This window comes from Carcharodon carcharias, chromosome 1 (genome assembly GCF_017639515.1).
Source record: "Carcharodon carcharias isolate sCarCar2 chromosome 1, sCarCar2.pri, whole genome shotgun sequence".
NCBI lineage: Eukaryota > Metazoa > Chordata > Chondrichthyes > Lamniformes > Lamnidae > Carcharodon > Carcharodon carcharias.
The window spans coordinates 95,110,663-95,136,140 of record NC_054467.1 but is presented as its reverse complement, the minus strand read 5'-3'; the positions used below and the strand labels follow the sequence as shown (position 1 = coordinate 95,136,140).

Below are 25,478 nucleotides of genomic sequence, written 5' to 3'. Positions count from 1 at the left end.
AGAAAATTCTCCCCCTTACCTTTTCTAGAATTTTCCCTAACTGTGTACCCCTTATGATTCTAGTGAATTTTGCTGAGTCCTTCCCATGACACAGCATTAGTTTTCATATGCACACTAATGAAACTCAGCTCTATCTCACTACCACCTCTCTCATATCCTCTACTGTTGCTATGCATGTATATTTTGGAAGAGAGATTCTATATATGTTCTTACTAAAACCATACAAGATATTGGTAGCAGTGGATTCCCGATAGCTTCAGCTGCCTGAGCCTCATGGCACGCGATGGAGATACTCTGAGTATGGAAATCAATTGGTTTATTTTGGGAAGAATCTTAATACCAGTGCCACTATTGACTGCCCACATAATGCAAAATGGTGTTGCTTTTAAATAATGAAAAAAAAACAAAGGCATTACAAAATAAAAAGGGAAAGAAAGATGCATGGAAGAAAAAGAGATTGAGAGAGAGTGGGGAATGAACCCATTGAAATCTAAGAATGAGAAGTTAGAGATGGGAGAGAAAATCGGGATCTGCATCAAGTAAAAGCAACCAGGAGAGAGAAATAAGTAAACAATTCTATTCTTTTAGTGACTTTCTTCATGAATAAAGATTTAATTGTTCTCGTATCTTATAAAATAATGTACCCAAATCAAAAGGGATGTTTTATTGCATTTAAATTGAGTTTATGTTCAATCTGCTTAATGAAAGGAAATTAACCTATTGAGACCCACTTGTAATAATGTTGCTTTGACACATCTCATGCATTTACATTGGCACAGAGCCAGCTTAAATGGTGAACTTATTCATTCAACTGTGGAACACATCAAGCTTTGTTAAAAAACAAATTAAGATTTTGTAAATTCAATTGTGCAGACTCCGTAATAAATGTCCTATTAGATAGTATGATCAAAAATTGTGCTTTATATTAAGGATACCAAACAATCACAATGTGGCAGCAAACAGTGGCAGATTTTGGGCATATGTGCTAGCATTCTCTTGTGAACCTGAATGCTGGTGGCAGCTTTGACCCAACCCAATTCCTGCTGGCAGCTCTCACACTCAAGTAAATGAACTTACAGGTGACAAATCTGTCACATTTAATATGGAAAAGATGGACATAAAGCAGAAAAATCAAGCACATTAGTAATATGAATTCAGTAAATAAAATATGCATCCAAGTGAATTAACCTGTGGTTGACTTATTGAAGGAATTTGAAACAAAAAGAAACACAAAGATTTGGTGTTAAATCTTTAGATATTAGCACAAGGCAGGCTGCTGCAACATTTTCTTTAGTCAGATTAAAGCTGTTGAACCAAGGAAATTCAGTAGTGATTCTTGGAGATAAGAGTAAACCATGCTGCAGATCTTTTGGATTAAACACCACTCACCACTTTCATCTGTGTGTTAGCCTGAGTCAACAGTGTATCTGACATGGGTGAATAATCTTAGCCACAATAAGCTTTATACACAGAATTGAAAAATGTTGTCTCCAAATTAACGTAGTTTATCAGATTTTTGTGTTGCTGTCATATTCTTGTTGATTTATTAACTGCTGTTGCGTGCAGCAGTGTTTAATAGCTTTGTATTTTCCAGATCTGTGTAAAATTCAGCAAATGTTGGAAGTGATTTAATTTGTACTTGGAAATACAGCTTTGCTGCAGAAAATATTTTTTTGCATCATGTTTAAACTTGGAATGAGAAGAGGAGGTCCATCACACTTCAATAATCAGAGGGATAAACTAAGTTGTAATTGTGGACATGTAGCTGAACTGCATTCATAGGAATGTAGAAGCACAGGAAACAGGTGCAGGAGTAGGCCATTCAGCCCCTCGAGACTGTTCCACCATCAGCTAGATCATGGTTGATCTTTTACCTCAGTGCAGTTTCCCCCCACTATCCCCATATCCTTTGAAATCCATCCATCTCTATCTTGAACATACTCAATGACTGAGCCTCCACAGCCCTCTGTGGTTGAGAATTCCAAAGATTTACCCCTCAGTGAAAAAATTCCTCCACATCTCACTCCTTCTGAGACTGTGCCCCCTGATTCTAGAAACCCCTGCCAGGGGAAAGATCCTTCCAATTAAATAGCTTATTATTAACTACAACCTAACAAAGTTCATTATTGCTATTTCTTACTATGTGTTAAAGATTATTTAAGGAAATTTTTGGCCTTACAAAAAAAATATTTTATTTTGGCTTGTGTGTATGGGCTTGCATGAGGTCCAGGGCTGGTCACTTAGTTCAGAGGTGGTAATAGACACTGATAGCTTCATTGCCAAGAGCTGTGTAGATAGGTTTTGTTTTGCAACAGTTATAGCAAACTGTTAAGAAAAAGAAACTTGCAGTTATATAATCTCTTATTATTAAGGGTTATCAAATTGCTTTACCTAATTTATTCAATTTATTACTTCTGAAGTGCTGTTTTTGTTATGTTAGCAAAAGTGGCAACCATGTCTGCATCAGCAACCTCGCAAAAACAGCAGTGAAATGAATGATCATTTAATCTGTATTTTGGTGCTGTTTTTTTAAAGGCAGAATATTAGCCATGTCACTCAGAGAACTTTTTGGTCCTCTTTGAGTAATGATATGGGATCTTTCACATCTACTTGAACCACCTGAACAGGCAAATAGAACTTCAATCATAAATAGGGTGGGGAGTAGGCCATTTGGCTCCCCAAGCCTGCTCTGCCATTCAACAAAATAACAGCTGATCTGATTATGTCCTTAACTCCACTTTCCTGCCTACCCACACATAACCCTTGACTCCCTTGTAGATCAGAAATCTGTCGAACTCAGCCTTGAATATTTTCAATGCCCCAGCCTCCACTGCTTTCTGTGGTAGAGAAATCTAAAGACTAATGACCGTCTGAGAGAAAAAACATTCCTCCTCATCTCTGCCTGAAATAGAAAACCCCTTATTTTTAAACTGTGTCCCCTAGTTCTAGATGCCCCCACTAGAGCAAACATGCTCCCAACATCTACTGTGTCAAGCCCCCTCAGAATCTTGTACGTTTCAATAAGATCACCCCTTATTCTTCTAAACTACAATGAGTACAGGCCCAACTTGTTCAGCCTTTCCTCATAAGACAACCCCTTCATCCCAGGAATCAACCAAAAGAACCTTCTCTCAACTGCCCGCAATGTAAGTATATCTCTCCTTATTTAAGGAGACCAAAACTATATACAGTACTCTAGGTACAGTCTCACCAATGACCTGTACAATTGTAGCAAGATTTCACTACTTTGATAGTCCAAATCCCTTGCAATAAAGGCTAACATTCCATTTACCTTCCTAATTACTTGCTCTACCTATGCCTATTTGCTATTTTTTTGTAATTCATGTACAAGGACAAAAAGATCCTTTGCACTGCAGCATTCTGCAGCATGTCTCCATTTAAATAATATTCTGCTTTTCTATTCTTCCTGCCCAAGTGAACAACCTGTCATTTTCCAATGTTATACTCCACCTGCCAAATCTTTGCCCACTCACAACTTGCTTTTCTACCTACCATTGTATTGTCAGCAATTCTGGCTACAATACCCTAGTTCTGTTGAAGGGTCATGAGGACTCGAAACGTCAACTCTTTTCTTCTCCGCCGATGCTGCCAGACCTGCTGAGTTTTTCCAGGTAATTCTGTTTTTGTTTTACAATACACTTGCTGCCTTCATCCAAGTCATTAACATAGAATGTAAATGGTTGAGGCCCCCGCACTGATCCCTGTGGCAATCCACTTGTTACAGTTCGACAACCTGAAAATGACCTATTTACCTGGACTCTGTTTCCTGTTAGATTGCCTACCCAGTTAAGGTCTTAAGTGAAGAATGGAATATTAATAAACTGATCATTGCATTCTGCTTCCTTCAAATCCACTATCTGAATGTCATTCAGCTCAATCAGCAGTGCTTTTGCTTCTTAGTCCATAGATTGTGGTTTTAAACCCCAAAACAGGACTCAAGCACGTAGTCTAGGCTATGCTTTGATATGAAACCGAGGAACTGCTACAACACCAGAAGTGTCATCCGTCAGATAAGAAGCCAGAGGTGTCATCCAATGGTTCAAATTGATCTCATAATACACTGGCACAGTTTAGTGCAAATAGCTGAATCATTAATCGTAAATAGCCTTCCCTCAACCGGTACTGTCATAAAAAATAGACTGGCTATTTTTTCAACACTGCCTTGTTTGTAGAATATTGTGAATTAGTAGTCATGTTTATCAATGTGGTAGCCATTGCAGTCAAAAAGGTACTTCATTTTGAATATGTATATTGGTTCAAGATGTCATAAGACACCATTTGAAACAAAGTATTTTTTTCTCCTCCTGCAGAATCTTTGTTTTCTAACAAGTAAACCCATGCAACAGTTCACTTCACCTACTGTCACTGTTGTTCGGACAAAGTTATTGTGGAAAGAAAAAAAGTACATCAATGTTTGCTTTGGTCTCCAATCCTTGTGGTAGTGGTGGGGTGGGGGGTTAGTTGGGTGTGTAACCCCCTCACCCCCTCTCACCAACCCTCCTTAGCATGCGATGGGCGGGAGATGATCAGGGGGAGGAGACACTGGTTAAGAATTAAAAATAGGGGAAACAAGATACTCCAACCTGCTGTGTACTTTCAATTTACAGCAATTTTATGTGTAAATTGATTAGAAACTGTAATTCAGAAAATAAATATAATTGAACAGTGACCATCTAACTATGACTATGTTAATTACAGTGATTTGTAAAAATCGCACTTGAAATGGGACATTTGTGTGATATTATTAACCGATCATGTCAAATTGTTCCTAACACCTTCACTACCAATGGCAAATACATAATGATCCATCATTTAATAATTTGGGCACTCTTCCAATTCTTTTAACTCATGCAGAAAAGCGCGCAGTTTCCATAGGCAGACTTATTTTTTTCTCTGATTTGAAAATTGCATTATTTTGCATGCCACAAATGGGTATGATAAGCCACCGAGTGAGCAGTGACCTTTTTGCAGGTTACCATTAACAGGTAGCATAGATTGACCTCATGCCCTCCTGGCAACCTGGTGGAAAGCACCACTTTGCCTGACCTCATCATTAAGGCTAGAATTCTTTGAATTTCTTTGCAAGATTTATAATTATGTGGAAAGGAAATAATCCCACAAGTAGCAATACACCATGCTTTCAAATGTTTTAGAAATAATTAAGAACCTGAAATCTTGTACTCTTTTTCTTAGTCTTTTAACTGAGACTTTATCGGACATAATGTGAATGCTTCTTTGCTCCATAGAATCTTAACTTCGCGTCACAGTACAGAAACAGGCACTTGAAGGAGGGGAGTTCACATTGTATTAGCTTATCCAAAAGTTCCTGTTTTAAGTTGGAAGTCAAGCTGGCCTCTATTTCCAACACGTCCATCAGCACCCCGTTCACCACCTTAACCATTCCCTCCCTTCGCCACCAGAGTACCGTGATGACAGAGTGTATCACCTACAAACTCATTGCAGCAACTTGCTAACTCCTTCGACAGCATCTTCCAAACCTGTGACCTCTACCACCTAGAAAGACAAGGGCAGCAGACACATGGGAGCATCATTAGCTGCAGGCTTCCTTTGAAGTCACACAGCATCCTGACTTGGAACTATATCTCTGTTCCTTCTCTGTTAGTTCTCCAGGTCAAAATCCTGGAACTCCCTCCCTAACAGCACTGTTGGTGTACCTACACCACATGAGCTGCAGTGGATCAAGAAGGCGGCTCACCACCATCATCTTGAGGGCAATTACAAATTTACAATTGCACTTCTAAGCGTTTTTAAGAATTCAAGTGGACATAATATTTACGTATTATACAATGACAGTCTGCTTTACTGAATTTTTGGTGAGAACTGTATTTTTTTCACAAATCTCGAGTATGAACGTGCATTAAATTCATGGAAATATTAGAAGCTATTATTAAAGATGTTATAGCAGGGCATTTAGAAAAATTCAAGGCAACCAGGCAGAGTCAACATGGATTTTGTGAAAGGGAAATCATAATTACCCGATTTATTGGAGCTCTTAGAAAGAGTCACATGTGCTGTGGATAAAGAGGAACCAGTGGATGGACTGTACTTAGATTTCCAGAAGGCATTTGATAAAGTGCCACGTCAAAGGTTATTTTGGAAAATAAAAGCTAATGGTGTAGGGGTTGACATATTGGCATGGATAGAAGATTCTCTGGCTAACAGGAAGCAGAGAGTTAGCATAAATGGGGCTTTTCCTGGTTGGCAGGATGAGATGAGTGGTGTGCCACAGGGATTGGTGCTGGGACCTCAAAACTTCTTAAAATTTATATAAATGACTTGGATGAAGGAACCAAAGGAACAGTTGCTAAATTTGCTGATGACACAAATATAGGTAGGAAAGTAACTTGTAAAGAGGACATAAGGAGACTATAACGGGACATAGGTTAAGTGAGTGGGCAAAGATCTGACAAATGGAGTATAATGTGGGCAAATGTGAAATTGTCCATTTTGGCAGGAAGAATAAAAAAGAAGTTTATTATCTAAACAGTGAGAGATTACAGAGCTCTGAGGTTCAGAGGGGCCTGGGTGTCCTAGTGCATGAATCACAAAAGGCGGGTACAGCAGGTAATTAGGAAAGATGATTGAATGTTATCATTTATTGTGAGGGGAATTGATTATAAAAGTAAGGAAGTAATGTTTCAGTTGTACAAGGCACTGGTCAGACCACATCTGGAGTATTGTGCACAGTATTGGTCTCCTTATTTAAGGAAAGATGTAAATGGGTTAGAAGCAGTTCAGAGAAGGTTTACTAGACTAATATCAGGCAGGTTGTCTTCTGAGGAAAGGTTGGACAGATTAGGCTTGTATCCACTGGAGTTTAGAAGAGTAAGAGGAGATTTGATTGAAACCTTTAAGATCCTGAGCGGTCTTGACAGGGTGGATGTGGAGAGGATGTATCCTGTTGTGGGAGAATCTAGAACTAGGGGTCACTGTTTAAAAATAAAGGGTTGCTCATTTAAGACAGAGATGAGGAGAATTTTTTTCTCTCAGCAGGTTGAGAGTCTTTGGAACTCTCTCCCTGAAAAGGCAGTGGAAGCAGAGTCTTTGAATATTTTTATGGCAGAACTAGATAGATTCTTGATTAACAAGGGGGTGAAAGGTTATCAGGGGTAGGTAGGGATGTAGGGTTGAGGTTGCAATCAGATCAGCCATAATCATGAATGGCAGAGCAGGCTCGAGGGGCCGAGTGGCCTATACCTGCTCCTAATTTGTATGTTCGTAGGTTAAGTAATTTTTAGAAGAGAGATTTGGCAGGTTCTTTAAATTGAAATCTACGAATTGAAATGTATTTTTAAACAAATAATTCTTATAGCAAACATAAATCCAAAAACTTAAATTTGTACAATATTTCCGTTTTGAACAATATGACTTACATGCCCTGCACTGCGCACATAATGTTGGAGCTCTCTTAGCATCTGTAGCTTCAGGGGTCATTAAAAATGAATTATGTGTCAGATTTCATTTGCTATTAGGAATGAGTAGTATTTCCGTTTCCATGAAGATGACAATAAAAATGCCAAGGTAAATGGAACTTCTTTTAAACTAACCCTCTATGAATTCGCCACCTTAGCTGAAGTCTTGACTTGAAACTAGCTCCTGAAGCCAAAATGTTAAAGAGTTACGCTTTTTAATAATCCAACAAACCAAGCTCCAAGCAGAAGTAGCAATCCTTAAAATACTCAAGACTTGTGGGGCAGAATTTTATGCCCCACCCCCCGCCCCGCCAGTCGAGACAGTGCTGTAACATTCCGACCTTGACTTTCCACCGTCCTCACCATAATACATTAAATATTAGTTTCCTTGAGGCCTTGGGTATATTGTGGAAATAAGTGTAAGGGGAAAATCAAGTGAGACCTACCAACACCAGGGGTAAAATTTTGCGTTCCATGGGTGGGCACACACCCGACCCGATCGGGAGTAAAATAGTGTGCAATGATGTCAGGTGAGCGTCCCAACGTCATAGCACACTTGCTTTCAGTTGGCGGGTGCACGCGAGAGTTGGCAACGTGCCCGCCGACAATTAATAGGCCTATTAAGGCCATTAAACCAGCAAGTAATTTGTATTTTTCACTACCCATCCAACCTTACGGTTGACGGGCGGACGAATAGGCCAGAGAGCCTTTGCGAGGAAACCTCATCCACAGGTGGGATGTGGTTCCCAACAATAATTTAAAAAACAATGAACATTTTTAAACATCGTTTTTAATATGTTCATGTGACTGAGTCACATGTGGGGACGTTTCCCTTATTTTTAAAATCTCTATTTTTCATTGTAAAATTCTTCAGCTCCCTGAGGCAACTGTGCCTTCAGGGAGCTGCTGGCTTCACCCAGCAGAACTCCTGTTTTATACCCACAATTTTGATGGAATCTTAGATGTGCCAATAGGCTGGAAATCCTGAAGTAGGAGGGGAAAATATTGACTGAAATGCCGAATTTTCCCAGTCCTGTGATAATGGGATTGGAGGTGAGGAAGCCACATCGGAATGGATCCCTGATGCATTTCTGCCACTGAAGAACTTTCCCAAGGGCAGGCTGTGAAGCAGATTAGAGACAAGCAGCCAATTATTCTGTTAAGACCCTAACAAGGGGTGATTCTGCAGTCTTGCCGTTATTTTGCTGCTGATGGAGGCTGCCAGTTGAATGAAGTGGCCCTCCCCATGACACACTAGGGGGTCATTGGACCCCAAGCCCCATTGATGGGGCTGCAAGAATGAAAGGTAGTAATTGCAGCCAATCTTGATCCACTGGAGAGGTTTCCCCTCCAGTCTACTGGACCTGCCAGTATAGATTCTGTTTACTTATTTGCTGTTGTGCAGCCCAGCGAGGACATCTCTAAGTTGGGGTGCCCTCGTGGTCTGTAATCTGCCTCAACAGTGCCCAACTCACCCAGTGAGGCTGCCAACTCTCAAGAGCAGCAGGTCTTAGATTTGGACTGCAGTATCGAGAGCCTGCCTGCTGTCCTTAATAGGATGGTGAATGTGAAGGTGGCCAGTTAGGACGCTGCCACGTGGAAGATTGCTGAGCCGGTCTCACTGTCCAAGAGTGCGAGCTCGGGACCCTCATTTACTCCTTGCATCTGGGTCCTGAAGCCAAAGAATCTGTTTTTTGTGGTGACATTTGGTTGGGGCATAGAGGGTTCAAAAATACTGTATAGGGAAGCCACAGTGAAGAAAAATGCATTTTAGGGAAACTTTGTTACAATCAAATTCAGAAGGTTTATTTCTAATCATATACTGACATTGTATTGGTGTATCCTGCCAATATGTTATCATATTTAGGTGCATTATTGTATATGTAATCAATTTGTCTCAAATCTGTCATCTATAGCAGAGTAAAATTGGAGCAAATATTGTTGGTCTGAGAAAGCAGAAACTGCTGTTTGTGGAATAAGCACTTCTGGATGTACATCTTTGTTATGAGGCTCAGAAATTAGGTTCCGGTTGAAACGATATTACAGTTGTGAATTATTTTGCACATCTTATTTATGAGAAAAATTGAAATTGCCACTGTATTTTTGACATCACAACTCATTTAACCCTGTTGATTTTTATTTTGGATGCTGCTACATTTCGGTTGAAGATTGGCATCTGTAATGGTGTGCCTCAGGAGGAGGCCATATCAATTCCTTGTCCCAGCATTCGTTCATATTTAGTGTTGTTTCATGTTCGTGCTGCAAACTACAAAGGATGAGTAAGCTGATGATGTAAATACTGCAGGCAAATGAAATATCAAAATGCAGAAAAACCAACATCAGATTTGTCCCCTATCAGCCAGTGCTTGCTGCAGCATGTTCGTAGAATGCCATTTGAACTGAGTGCTGCATACCTTTTGTCTTTCAGACACATACTGGAGAGAAGGAGAAGATTTGTCCATATTGTGGCCAGAAATTTGCTAGCAATGGAACATTACGTGTGCACATTCGAAGCCACACAGGTACATGTTGAGCAGAATTGGGGAGATTCACCTAAATTAAACACTGGCTTTACTTAAGAGCATGGGAGCACAATAAGTTTCAGTTTGACATGCTGCATGATGGAATGTGTGGCCATGAGCTTGAAGTAAGTCCCAAATAACCCACTTCCAATGTTGGTTTAACTATTAGGGGGAAATGGCAATTGGAAAACAGATGCATCTTATTAATAGTGGGGAAAATCAGACTGATCTGAATTTGCTGCTATCAGCTGAGTGATGAATTCCATTCCAGCCTTCTGGTAAGAATAATATGACAGTCCATTTGACCAGATAATGAAACAGTTACAACAAATCTGAGTTTTTGTTTTTATGTGTGTATATGGCAGAATGGGTTCTCAATCATTTTGCACCCTGAGGGAGCCCCCTCCCATGTTATAACAGTTCCACAGACCTTTCGAATACACCAGAAGTATTTTTCCTGTGTAAACATTAGTTATACAATTAAAAGTATATGTATTATTTTTGTTTTGCTTACTTAATGTGACACTTGTTACTAGTACAGTGTTGCTCCTCTTACCTGGTAAAAGCCAACAACAAATTCACACACAGCAAGATCCCACAACGTAAAAGCAGATGGATCACCATAAGCAACATGCACCTAAACTCCAGGCTCACTCCTCAAAACAACATGATGTTTCTAATATATAAAAACATGCAAGGTGTGGATGGCCATGAACATTGAAAGAGTGCTATTCCTGTAACTTAGACCTGGGACCGTGAGCTCCCAGCAGTGGCACCAGCAAGCAATTTGATCAGCTATTCATGCCACGCTTGGCTCATTAGCAACTCTCTCGGACAAGCTGTAGTCAGTCATATAAAGAGCAAATGATGAAATCAGCCAAATATTCGCTGAAAGCCTTTGGTTAATTCTTGGCCCATTACCCCTGTCATGTCCCTAAGACATGAAAGAGATCATATACTTCCACTCAAACCTTATCCTTTTGCTTATTTGAAAAGTGGACTTTGCTGAACCAAAAGATAGCTGTAGAGATCACATGATTCTGAATTTGGCTACAGTTTCTGGAAATTTTCCAACAGCAGTTACAAGCTCAACCCTCATCCTGGTGGCATCTCGCACCTCTCATTGTGAGGATACATTACAATCAACAAAACTAGGGACCAGCAGATGATCTGTCTCCCCAGTCTGGTCCTATGACAAAGGGGAAGACATTGAAACTCATTATACCTGCAGAGGCACTAAAAGCCACCATTTATCTCCCAAGATAAACAATGGATTTTGACCAGAGACATAGGATAGAATTTTGCCCTTGATGGGCGGGTGGCTGATTGTCACCTTCGAAACAGGCCGCACCGCCATTTTCTGCGGTTGGGCCAATTAAGGCCCGCCCAGCAGGTCAGTGACTCCCGTGGACAACGGGAAAATAGTCGCGGAGGCGGGTGTGCTCAGACCGCTGGTTCCAATGGGGAGCTGGCAGTCTGAATAAAGAGTGGCTAGGCAGCCGGCTTGAGGCAGTGCACCATGGCCACTCGGGGAGAGAGAGAGAGAGAGATGCAGCTGCCACAGGACAGGAGCATGAGCAGGAGGAGGGGGGCAGGCTGCAGGAGAGGCCGGGTGCGGGGGGGGGGCAGTGTGCTCCTTGCTTCTCTGATGCATGTCTTGTTGTCCTCCTCCAAGAGGTTTTCAGCCATCGGGATGTATTGTATCTGGAGAATGGGAGGAGGAGGGCCCCCCATGTCACCAGGTAGGCATGGGAGGAGGTGGGTGACATGGGGTGTAAGCACCCATGATGATGTGCGGCGCACAGGCACACAGTTCCGCAAGAGATTCAATGATTTGCTGCATTCTGGAAGGGTGAGTACCATTTCAGCCTTGGCCATTTGACCCAGCAGGTGGCCTTAGCCTTTGAGGCCCAGACCCCAACCCCACCCCCCATGTCTTGTTGTCGTTACTGGATTGGGCATTTGGCGCATGCTGGGTGGGCAAACAGATAGTGACCATGCTTACATCAGCTTTAGTGGTTGAGGAGAAGATGGATTCTCCCCGCAGCATATGTTGATGTTTGTCACATTTGAGTAGTCTGGGGGCAACCTGCAGGGGAGGCAGCTAGACACATACTCAGAACTCCAACACATGTCATATTGATGGTGATGAGATGGTGGAAGGGGAGCCTCAAGGTTTTGTGGCCAAGAGCCATCTGCTGGCCTCAGCGCCACACCTAGTTGCGCCTCCTTGCCATGGGCGCTAAGACCCGTGTGTTATTCAACGTGATGGACGCCGAATGTGTTCAAGGTGGCCATTGGGGGAGGGGGTTGGGAGCAGTTGTACTATCTTCTGGGAACTGATCACCAGTGGTGTGGACAGGAGCCGCTGGAGGCCTCAGATGGGCCACTGTGGTTGGGGTGCGGCGTGTGCATGAAGCGTACATGAGCAATCAGCCCCAATAAATCCTCTTCTCTGTTCTGCAGGTGAAAACTGAGCACAATCAGAGGGAGCACCAGAGGACTGGTGGTGGGCACGCCCTGCTCCAGCGCCTCACGACCTTTGAGGAGCAGTCCATGGAGCTGGGGAGGAGGCAGGCAGCCAGGGCGGCAGGTGTCGGTGAGGCTGGGGTCCAGCAGCCAGGTATTTGAGATCCACAGTCCCATCCACTCTGTCTGCCCACCATCCAAACCACTGATGGCTGCTGCAATCGTTAATGCTGCAACACTGCTCATTCACAGACGGAGACACTCTGACGTGTGGGTCATACACAAAGGCCCCTCGTCCCCTTGAGGATGCGCATCTCCATCACCTTCCAAAGTCGCCTTATCCCATTTGTGACCACTATCCCCATGGCCTAACATGCCACGACCTCTCTGCTGCACAGCCAAAGAATTATTGCATCTTAGGAGGGTTGGAACCTCCACCACCCTTTCAGCCAATGTGTCCCACATTACTCTGTCCAAAAGGTCCTCAGCACCTCACCTGTCAACCTCATGACACTCAACTTAAATAAATGCCACTACGTTACTCATCCCTGCGCCAAGGGGAAATGTTGCCTCCTGCAGACCTGGCCTATGCCCCTCCTAACGGAATGAAGGCCAATAATGTGACCTGTCAATCTCCTGTGCTCCACAGCAAAGCTGCAAGTGTTTGCAATGTTTCCTCAGCCCCATAATTATCCAGGCCAGCAAGCATCCAGGTCAGGAACCTCTGCACTCTCCCCACTCCAATGGCACATAACATGCCATGTGGCATTCCTGAGGCCATCTGACCAGCCTGTCTGTATGCGCGTCTAAAGTTTGGGCCTCCTCTTGACTCTTTTCCGCCCCACCAATGTTCTTCTCCTGAGGGTCTTAAAGGGCGAGTGACGTATGAGGCTTGGGGGGAAAGGGATGAAAGGTTTAACTGACTGTGCGCTAACTGATGCACTGTACTTGTTGTTAATTTCAGCACCATTACTGCATGGCCACGCCCATAGACACCGCAGCCCTCCCTCCACAACTGAGGACCAAGACTTGCAACTTGCAGCACATCATTTCAGTCAACCAGGCACCAGTGCAGACACAAACACTTTGGTGGGGAATTTAATGTCGGGTAGTGTCCCGGGTCACAGTGGAGAGGGCACTTCGCAATCGCTGGAGGAGATGGCAGGGACAGAGAGTGCCGGTGGCGCCAGCAGCCGGAGCGCTGCAAGGGACCAGGCACATGCTGAGTCCGGCACTGATGATGTGCCTCTGGAGTTGTCACCAAGGCAGCAGCTGCAGGACAAGCGGCAGGGTGCATGGGAGCATCTGGCAGGGTTGCATGAGGGTGTGCTTCAGTTGGTTTCTGTGATGGAGGAGTCCAGGCAGAGTGTTAGTGATGGCATGAACCTCAAGACAGAGCTTTAGGCTTCCTCCACTGAGAGATGGCGATTCTCATGGAGAGGGGCTTCAATCGGATGGAGAATCTCCTGATTGGGTTACGCTCTGACCTGTAAGCCCTCACAGTGCAAATGGCCTCAGGTGGTCATTCCCAATGTGGGAGATGTTCTGGGCAACAAGTGTTGCCGCTCGGTGCCCATGCATCTGCGGTGAGCAGGGAGGTCCAATGTGACCTCACGGCACAGCAGCTGCCTGTCGTCGCTGCGAGCTCCTCTCAGGGCATTCCGGATGAGGGCAGCAGCTCCTCGGCCCCTCTGCCAGTGACCGTTGCATCCGTTGCGGCTGCGCCAACTGGGAAGGTGTCAGTTCTGGAATCGGCCACTCCCTCCCAGGCGGGGCCAGCACAGGCTCCACGGGCCCAGAGGATGCCCGCCAAGGTCATTGGGGCCAACAGGACAGCAGAGTCAGCAGGCTGTCTCACAAGCCACTCCGAGCGATGGGGCGGCACCTAGATGTAGCACCCACAAACGAAAGCATAAGGCACGTTCGGCACTCCACGGGTATGTCACTGGTGATTTGGGTTAGCCTTAGATTAGGGAACAAATACTTATGTTTGTCATAGAGACGTTTCTGTTTTATGTTGGACAGAATAAGGTCCACTTTTCTGACCATGGCTGAGGGTGTTTCCTTTGTGCTGCATTTGTATTTTTCACAGACATCTCATGAGTGTTTGAGTGGACATTGATGTTTCTGCACTAAGTCCTTAGTTGCAGCTGATGAGGTGGAAGATGTAGCACCTAAGTGCCGTGTGTGGAAGCGCCAGGCAATGCTGGTCCTGCAGATCCATGTGTGTGGAGCTAGCTGAAGGTTCGTTGGTTAAAGTGTCCCGCATGTCCCTGCCTCCTTGGTGTAGTAGTGGGTCGGTGTGCTGCCCCTCATTATCGCCCTGTACTTCCTCATCCTCTGAGCCACTGCTGGATTCATCGTGTGCAGCCTCATCCACTGCGTCAAGGTCTTCATCGTCAACTGCATCCCCCCTTTCCAGCGCAAGATTGTGCAGAGTGCAGCATGCGACCGCTATCACAGAGACGCGATCTGTATTGGAATGTGCCCCCTGAGTGGTCCAGGCATCGGAAGCGCATCTTGAGAAGACCGATGGTTTTCTCCACCACAGCCCTTGTGGTGCCCTGGCTCCTATTGTAGCGCTCCTCAGCTTCTGTTCTTGGATGGCAGAGAGGCATCATGAGCCACCTTCTGAGGGGATAGCCCTTGTCACCCAGCAGCCAACCATCCAGCCGAGCTGGAGCACTGAAGAGCCCCAGCACCTGGGAGTGTCTGAGGATGTAGGCGTTGTGGGAGCTGCCTGGGTACCTTGTACAGACTTGTTGAATCAGCATCCTGTGATCACACACTATCTGCACGTTCATGGAGTGGAAGCCCTTCCTGTTGACGAAGGCACCGGGCTCACCTGCTGGCGCCTTGATGGCCACCTGTGTACAGTCTATAGCACCCTGGATGCGGTGGAAGCCAGCAATGGCCGTGAAGCCTCTGGCTCGCTGTGCCTGAATTGCCTGGTCGCAGCGGAAGTGGATGAAGGTCAATGCCCGTCTGACCAGAGCATCTGTAACCTGCTTGACACAAGCGTGGCAGCTGATTGGGAGACACCACAAAAATCACCCACTGAACCCTGGAAGGAGCCAGAGACATAGAAGTTGAGGGCAACTGTGACCTTTAGAGCCACTGGCATGGGGTGTCCGCCCACAGTTAGGGGGGATCTCAGGGCCAATCATCTGACAGATATAGTTGAGCCTTGAGAGTCGGATCCTCCTTCGGCACTGCACCTGAGTCATATTGAGATTGCTGCTTTGCCGCCAGTATACCCTTGCAGCAGGATAGTGGCGTCTTCTGCGGCCCCTTCCAACTTGGATAACCTCTTAGCCCTGTGCTCCTTGTGCCTGTGCCTGTACTCCCAAAGGTGGCTCCCCTGGAGTCTGATTTTCCAGTCCTGGCCTCCTCCTTATTCAATCCCTCCCTTCCTCCTCAGAGGAGCCGCCTCCAAAGGAGATGTCAGAACCCAAACCCAGGCTAAATGGAGGCCTCCGGAAAGCTGCAGGCCTGAGAAAGATTACTGGCTGCAGACTGGTTTCAAAGTACACAAAAAGCACTTGGAAATCGATGTGAACAGCTAACAATCAAACAGGCAACTTTAAAACACTTTCTGCAATTAACACATGAACAACCCCTCTGAGTCCACATATCCCGACATTGCATGAGTGTTATTAAAAAATCTCCTACCTGCCTGCCTGTTGGGCCCATGCGCCAACCCAAAGTTCGCACGGGCCCCTCAAAATCCTCGACAAATGGCAAATTAAGGGCCATAACGAGGCCTTCAATTAATGGCGGGCGAGCGCTGCTGAGTACGCCTGCCGACCGAAATATCGTGATGCTGCACGCTGACGTTGGGATGTCGCGCGATATCAGCATGTGACATTTTAAGCACTGACATGTGAGCTCCGCCACCCACACATCAGCCAGAAAATTCCGCCCGTAGAAACTGCTTGTTAGCCTGCAAGTGACTCATTAATGGGCAACGTCACAATACCTAAGCTCCTGACCTTTGGAAAGTTTTAATATTGCATTTCAAGATTTGCAACTCAGTCTGCTGTTTAAACTCCAGCCTGCAAACATCAAAGCAGGACTCTAGGCTGACCAACAGCCTGTATCAAGCCGAAGCCTCCACAGAGCCTGTTTCTCTGAAAAATTCCGACATCATCTGCTGAGTGGACCAAGTCTCTGTCCAGCGACTTTATCTCACTGTATCACCATGAACTTTAAAAAATTCTGCAAAATCCTGCTTCAGCTAGCTGAACTGTAGCTCCTCTGTGAAGGAAGCCTCACTGGACTCTGACTTTCTGTACTGTGGCAATCACGTGAACTGATATCCACATTTGTGGTGCTTTTTTCTTTTAAGTTATTCATAGTTGTAAAAACTCCCCCTATCATCTTACTGTAATCTTGTGTGCGAGTGTGTGTTTGAGAAGTTGCGACTATTCCCCGGGTTTAAACGTGTGAATAAACTATACTTCTGATTTAACCCTAAGGAGAGTTTTCTGCATGTCACTTTTTAAAAATTGACCTCACAAACAGAAGATTTGGGAAACATGCCGCATCCTATTTCAAAAATTAAAACACCTCTGCTTACAGACAGTGAGGAAATAAAGGAGTTGAATTTTGCCTCTCTCCCCTGTCTGTAGTTCCCCACACACCGAACATCAAATAGAACTGATTTGTTCTATTTATCTGATTTCAACATTGTGGCCAGGAGAATGCATGTCGCAGGCCTTGCTGGGAGGGAAACTGCTGCCAATTGTAACTAATGGATCTGAAGGAGGAGAGGGGGCACAAGCTTTCCCCCACCATCAGTGATGGTGGCAGAAGCACTTTTTTTTTAAACTTCTCTTTCTCATCTTGAGCTTCAAATTGTGCTGGGAGTGTGCACTTTCATGAAGTGTGCTCCCTGTGCATGCCAAGAACAGCATAATACAATTTTTACTGCACAATGGGATTTTAAAGATTTTATTCTTGACAAATGCTGATTTGATAGACAATTTGAAACCTGTTTGTAGACCCCGAGGACCATGGAACCCCAATTGAGAATCCCTGGTAGAATGCAAATCTGGAAAAAAGTGTGGGGGGCAATAAAACCCAAAGTGAGAATATGCTTGCTTTAATTTAGAGGAGCACTGATCTTCTATACTTCTTAGGTATGGTACTACGTTTGATCAGTAATATTTAGAATTACTGCATTGCTTTGAATTGGTCAATTGAAACTGGAATATGATACTGGTTTACTAAACTAACATTAAGGACCCAGTTTGTTTTATGGTCATTGGGTGCTTCACTTTCAATGCTCACCATTGCAGTGTGCCTCCCTAAAGAACAATAAGCTTTCTTGCATACTCAGGTAGGTTACTAGCATAAAATCTTTGCAGAAACAAAAGCTCGAAGATTATTGGGAGGGTGTGTGGAGTGTGGCAGTGCAGGGAAAGCCTGGCAGGAGACATGGAGGCCCTGCTGAGCTTAATGATAGGGTCTTATTTTAATAATCTGCTGCAGATTCCTGCCTGACAGCCAGCCAGATTGACTGTATGGTTGGCGGGCAGGCACACACACAAGCAGCCTAAGGTCACAGCCAGGAGCTTATGTGGACGGCCCTCAGCATTTTTTTGTGGAGAAAGCTTGGGACCATGATTAGAAGTACAGAAGCAGAATTTCGGAGATTGGGCGATGCAGCCATCTGAGGGTTGGCGAGAGGGAATTGGACACTAAGAGTTCAGGGTTGTGATCTTGGAGGATGGGGGAAACTGAGAGACTGGGGCTCCTGTCCCTTCTGGCGTACAAAATAAATTGGAAAAAAATAAAGTTAATACATTCTGGTCTCTTCTGGCCAGAGTTTGGGTCACGACATGTGTTGCGTCACATGGAAGCAAGCACTAGCCACCCTCAGGCCTTGGTTTGAAATTCCAGATCATGTTCTGATGAGCTGCTTCCTCCCTGCTTAAAAAACCAGGAGGAAGCAGGACCAGTGGGAATGAGTGACTTATTTTGCTTCAACTGCCACCTCCTCCCAGTTTCTGCCAGTTTGGAAGTAGTTAAAATTTGGACCAAATGGGGACATGCTGCCTGTAAGCATCTGTCTCTGAAATAAGTGTACTTTCTGGATGTTGCACATGATTCAAACATCTTGTGTTTCCCATACCCTCACCATCATGTTATTTCTACTTTTACTGAAATTGTTATGTCAATAATAATGCAGGATGAATGATTGTAGAGATGTAGATTGCAGTGTGGTTTCTTTCAATCTGATCTCAGGGATTTCTGCTCTTTCTACATAACATTTCGGATTCTAGTGCTAGGAACCATGTAATCAGATCCCATAAACAATTTTGTGATGTGATTTCTGATCTGTTAGTTGCAAAAAGGACCAATCATAAACAAAATATGGATGGAACTGCTACCATAGTTCCATAATCCTCCATCCAGCCCTATTTTCCAACTTCAAGCCCTGATACTAGTCTCTCCCAACTTCAGGTCTTTTCCCTGTGTTTTAAGATCAAGTCAATGCCCATCTTCTGTGGCTTCACTCAATGGTTTTTGGCCTTGGACTCCACCACCACTTCCTATCCCTCTACTCCGCCCTTTGAATGGCACCATCGTCGCAGAAGTTGGTAAAATGGCGCCACACCTTCTAATTTTGGTATGGATGAAAGTTCCAGTACTAACATCATGACAAAAATGACAGAAGCATTACTTTGTTCTAATAAAACCTACTTTATAATGTGTATTTAGGCCTGAAGGTGAGGAAATATTAAGAATAATGTTGTAATTTTCATGTGAAAATAAGAAACAGAGTCCACTTGTGAGAGAAGTCATGCTTGGCTATCAAGAAGTATTGATTGGAGTTGCATAAGCTCATTGCTTGGACTCCATTAATTTCAATCCTGCATATCCTCCTCAAGGACAATTATGGATGTGCAATAAGTGCAGGCCTTGCCAGCAATGACCACAGCCCATGATCAAACAAAAATGAAGGGAAAAAAAAGACTTGTCAACAAATGTAATTTTCATATCCAATAGAAAAGTAAGAAAAACAGTGTAGAGGATATATCAGGAGATTTGCAAAAACTTTTTGTTGGGATATGCAATTTGGCTGTTACACAACAGAATACATTTAACACCATTTTACACCAGAGCAAAAAAATTGTAAGATGTCAAGGTGTCGCACAGGAGGCTGCTCAGTAAGATAAGAGCCCATGGTGTTAGAGGCAAGATACTAGCATGGATAAAAGATTGGCTGTCTGGTAGGAGGCAGAGAGTGGGGATAAGGGGGTCCTCCTCAGGATGGCGGCCGGTGACTAGTGGAGTTCCGCAGGGGTCAGTGTTGGGACCACAACTTTTCACTTTATACATTAATGATCTAGATGAAGGAACTGAGGGCATTCTGGCTAAGTTTGCAGATGATACAAAGATAGGTGGAGGGACAGGTAGTATTGAGGGGGCAGGGAGGCTGCAGAAGGATTTGGACAGGTTAGGAGAATGGGCAAAGAAGTGGCAGATGGAATACAACATGGGGAAGTGTGAGGTCATGCACTTTGGTAGGAAGAATAGAGACATAGACTATTTTTTAAATGGGTAGAGAATTCAGAAATCTGGAGTCCTAGTCCAGGATTCTCTTAAGGTTAACTTGCAGGTTGAGTCGGTAGTTAGGAAGGCAAATGCAATGTTGGCATCTATTTCAAGAGGACTAGAATATAAAAGCAGAGATGTGCTGCTGAGGTTTTATAAGGCTCTGGTCAGACCACATTTAGAATATTGTGAACAATTTTGGGCCCCGTACCTCAGGAAGGATGTTCTGGCCCTGGAGAGGGTCCAGAGGAGGTTCACGAGAATGAACCCAGGAATGAAAGGCTTAACATGTGAGGAAGGTTTGAGGACTCTGGGTCTATACTCAATGGAGTTTAGAAGGATGAGGAGGGATCTGATTGAAACTTACAGAATTCTGAAAGGCCTGGATAGAGTGGATGTGGGGAAGATGTTTCCATTAGTGGGAGAGTCAAGGACCTGAGGGCACAGCCTCAGAGTAAAGGGAAGACCTTTTAGAACAGAGGTGAAGAGAAACCTCTTTAGCCAGAGAGTGGTGAATCTATGGAATTCATTGCCACAGAAGGCTGTGGAGGCCGGGTCATTGAGTATATTTAAGACCGAGGTAGATAGGTTCTTGATTGCTAAGGGGATCAAAGATTACGGGGCGAAGGCAGGAGAATGGGATTGTGAAACTTATCAGCCATGATTGAATGGCGGAGCAGACTCGATAAGCCGAATGGCCTAGTTTCTGCTCCTATGCCTTATGATCGTTATATTCACTGAATGGATTTTACATTATAGGTGCTATTGGTTAATGTTGCTCTTATTGCACTTGGCTGTTGGCAGGAATGGTGAATTTTAACTATGAAGAAAGATTGGATAGGCTGGAACAGAAAAGGCTGAGGAGAGGGAGTTGATTGAGATATATAAAATTATGAAGAGCCTAAATAGAATGGACATAAAAGACTTATTTCCGATAGCAGAGAAATCAATAACCAAATACATAGATTTAAAATAGTTGACAAAAGGTGTAAAGGAAATATCATTTTTTTCCCTAATATTGCTGTGGGATACTTTAAAGCATACTTGTATGGGGACTGTATGCCTGTTTGTGTGTGTGTCTAGTTTAATTAAACTGCAGATATTCAGACTGCAAGATTGGAATCATCAAAAGTGATTAGGTGTAAAACAGGCATTTGAAATGGAGATGAGTAAGCTAGGATGAAGTCTCAACATTTACAGGGTGAATGGAATTTGCATTTTTAGGTAAGTTGAGAGGTTGTTTGATTTTCAAAGGGACATGATAAGATGTTTACAAGTGGCAAGATAACTAAGGCAAAGTTATTACCCAAAAGTGCTGGCCATAATGATAACATGAAAAATTTTTGTATTCTGGAGAAAGTAACTTCCAAAGAAAGTTTGGAACAATGGGATTTGCAGATCAAAAGGGAGGAAATATATTTTAAGAAGCTGTGTGGGGAGTGGCCATGTGAAATCTTGAAAGGTGCACTGTGTGAAACAGACCTGTGGAAAAAGCCTCTAGCCACGATGGGGGAGTTTCCTGTTCCAGTAACCGAGGCTTTGTTACAAGCCTTTGGGGTTCTATTCTCATGTGAAAGGGAGAAAGAAACTGTGAAATCCCTCCCTTACAACAACAGTGGGTGCCTGTAGTAATATTGCTGGATGTTTTATAGATTAATAATCTATTTGGACTATTGCCAGGAAGGGGTGTGTAGTCAGATGTCTAATTAGGTAGAAGTCTTGTGACAACTATTATAAAACTAAATGTAACTGTGTAGCTGTAGTCTTGTCTGTTTACGTTTTCGTTTCTTTTGCTAATAAATATTTTAATTTAATCTTTAAAATCTCTAAAGTTGGTAGTGGACTCATCACTTCTGACTTCAGTGCACAAACCTTCTGGAAATAAATACAAATTGCAAAATTGTTGTGGTAGCATGACCCAGTTTCCCTTTGGGATTTAACCAGCCTGGCAAATATCACCTGCCATATCGTATCAAAAGATTAGAATTGAGAAAAATCTTTTTTACTAATAGGGTGTTAGGGATTTGGAACTCATTGTGAGAAAAAGTAGTAGAAGCAGAAACCATCATTGCATCATTTGAAATCCCATAACCTACAACGCTACAGACCAAGAGCAGGAAAGTGGAGGTAGGCTGGATAGTTATCTTTTGGTTGCACAGACATAATGGGCCAAATTACCACCTTCTGCGCTGTAAACCTTCTATAATTATCTAGGTTTAGCATGCAGAGGAAATCCAGGGAATGAGGAGCGTATGGCATGTGCCAGTCATTGAGGTAGGTTTTATAAAAAGCTGCTCCTGGTGGAAAGCATTGTGAACTGCGAGCAGTTATCAGAAATTATCAGAGGTAACTGAGCTGCAAGAAATTTTCTGTCCACTAATCTCGGTGTCCAAATTCAGATCTTAATAGCATAATGTTCAGCTTGCAAGGCTCCATGTTGGGAGCATAAATGCAGAATATATGCTGGTATAAGTCTATTGGAATAATGGTAAAGTTTTGCAATGCACTGGTCAGACTATAGTGGATGCATGCTCAGCTTTTGTCACAAAAAGATGCATTTATAATAGGGGTTAAAAAAAGATCAAGTGCAAAGGAGATTTTTAAGCTTTATAATCTCAGATGAAGGCAATTAAGGTGGACCTCAAAGTGCATAAACTATTAAATAATATAGATAAGGTTATTATTTAAAAATATAAATCAGGAAAGCAAGATCATAAGACATAAATGGGTGAAAAGTAAGTGAGTTAACAGAAAGCATGGGGAAAATAAATCTCCATTCCGAGTGATAAATATTGAATAATCAACTGAGCGAGATTTATAAAGGCAAAAACATTAGGGCTAATCAAAATTCAACTAGATGCCACGAAGAATTAGTTATTGCACAAAATAAATTAATTTTGACAAGCCAAATGAACTTTTCTTCTTTATGACTTTTCATATGTTGTAATATTCAGTATAAGCCAGATATAAATCAAATATGTCACTGGTACTACGTGCACTCCATTCTGGAGCTGTCCCATCTGTATAAACTCTTCACCCTCCCTGACTGGTATTAGATCTATTTAACTATTGTCTTTACACTTGCCACATCATTGGTATTATGCCAGTGTAAACATATTTAGATGCTGACTTCCCTTTGTGTGTGTCAAAGGATGCCAGTGTGTTGGCTGTAAGTCAAACTATTTACCCCCCGCCAGTCAGATTGGATTTCAAAGGACTTAGCTGTAAAGTAGTATTAATGTGGGTACCTTGCAAATGATACCCACAATAAATATTCAACAATCTCTCATGATTCCAGTGTGAATACCTTGTAATACAATTTAAATCAATTTACATATTTCTTTCAAAATGACTAAAATTCCAGTCAAGTATTAAATGTTTATCAGAGTAGAGAATTAAAAAATTATGTGAATTTTTTCTATCAAAAAATATTTACAAGCAATTGCTCTTGGGATTTAATTTTAATCCATCAAAATTTGCTAAATAATAGTGTACATTTGCAAGTCATTCTTAAAGTGTTAATATGTGTCAGCTCTTCATGCATAGCTATTAAGACTGACTCAGGCTGCATCAGCATTTACAAATTCCCCCCATTCAACATGTGTATTTAATCTAATTTACCTAAACTGTATCATGGCCATCAACCACAAGCAGCTGCTGAGATGAAAGCTGTTTATGTGTCCAACTTAGTGTTTCTAAATAGAATGACATCAGGCACCAAAAATATGAGTGACTTCAGAAGTTCCATGTCTAATTGTATTGCAGAAAATACGATAACATTCTTGAACCCAGTATGGGGCCAGAGACATAAGATTGGCTTTGTTCTGTTCATTTTTTTTCTCTCTTGAATTGACTGCAGATCTTGAACAGTGCTCCTTAGAAGGTTTAACCAAGGATAAAATATATGAATAAAACGTTTGTATTTGTCATGGGAAAATTTATCCTCTCTGTTCATTGTGTTTTTGCATAGAACTCTGATGTCTACATCAGAAATGTTCTGCTTTATAGGTAAGACATTCGCCCAGAGATCATTTCAGCTAAACGTCCACTGCAGTAGAACTGCAGCCAAATGCAATGGCTATTTTTAAAAGTACTTAGGCAGTCAATATTTTAAATTCAATTTTAATGTTATAATTCGGATGCATGTTATAGACTTCTTGGGTAGAAAGTGAGACAGGAGTGAACAGCATAAATCAGGTCTGCAAGTCTCAAATGAGATTCGACTGACAAACCAGAGAATGGTGTGCATATTATTATGTGGCCTGTAAGGGTGGCGAACATCTACAACACCCTGCAAATATTTGATAGATCAGTATATGTAACTCTGTGTGTGTGTGTGTATCAGTACAAATGTCAATGCTTCTGTAATAAATTATTGGAAAAAGCTGAGAGTAAGATTGTAATGCACGTATCTAGAAACAACTGGAAATAACTCTCCAAGAATTTCCTGGAAAAATTCAGCATTATCACAGTGTAAGAGCAACAAGCAGTGTTTTTTCTCAGGAAATTCGTTAGCTACCATTTACAGTAATCTTACACCAAAACATCACTACAGAGGAATTTCCTCAATCATTTGCCCAGCCTCCCAGATGCATCTGTCAAACCCTCAGCAAATAATTTGTATAGCTCTGCCCACATGCAAAAGACCAGTTCATGTGAATTTCTTGTATGCACACCAGTAATAAACTGGCATGATTTAACAGCTCAAAGCCATCTGATATTGGGGCAACTGCGATTTCTAGAGTTTAATACTAATTGTCTAAGTGCTCTTGAAATTCTTCAGACCCAACCTCCCACCACCCTACAACTCTTCCCATGTATTCAAAGGCTGGAATGTCCTTCCCAATGGGCATATATCTATTCTGCCCAATAATGGAAGAGGAAGAGCAGCAGCAGAGGCAAGAGAACCTGAGAATGAGGCACCAGGACAGAAGACAGCAGCTCACTCACTATTATCCCATTGATGGCAATTTATTTGTGCTTGCTTAATGCCAGTTTTTACATTATCATACTTACCTCCACAAGGCATTAGTCAGAACTGGCTAGGAGTAAGACTGTTTCTGACACTCAGGTTCAAGTTGTACTGTCCGTTTACAAGCTATGAAAGGAACTTTGCTGGGACTCAGGCATGAAATTTTGCTGCCAAGGTGAGTAGCTTGAGTGGGGAAATTTCCAAGGGCGAGATAGAGTCAGGCGTGCTACCCCCTGGAAGCGGAGCATAGGCAGCCATGGGGGAGGATGGGCTGGTTAAAATGCCCAGTTCGATGTTATGGCACTTGATCCCAGTTGTATTGTGGCATTTTAAGCACTCTATCCTTCACTTCTCACACCCCCTCACCCCCACCTACTTCCCATGCTACCTCCATGCCAGCTTATGGTCCCTTATGCCCTCCATGCCAACTCATGGCCCTTAAATGCATTCACCAGCATATACTATATACAGAAGCAATGAAGCTTATAGTGACAATGG

General features: G+C 43.0%; 1 protein-coding gene across 6 annotated transcripts in view; it reads left to right on the top strand.

Annotated features, from left to right (window-relative positions):
* Window positions 1-25,478, top strand: part of prdm5 (PR domain containing 5) — a 350,538-nt gene that overhangs the window by 205,728 nt on the left and 119,332 nt on the right. For 5 of the 6 annotated variants that reach the window (XM_041197058.1, XM_041196880.1, XM_041196967.1 and 2 more), the window contains one exon: window positions 9,883-9,976. In XM_041197058.1, coding sequence (XP_041052992.1) covers window positions 9,883-9,976 — 94 coding nt within the window. Of the gene's footprint in view, window positions 1-9,882; window positions 9,977-10,145; window positions 10,191-25,478 lie in introns of those variants that run through there. The other variant, XM_041197157.1, reaches the window with a different exon arrangement.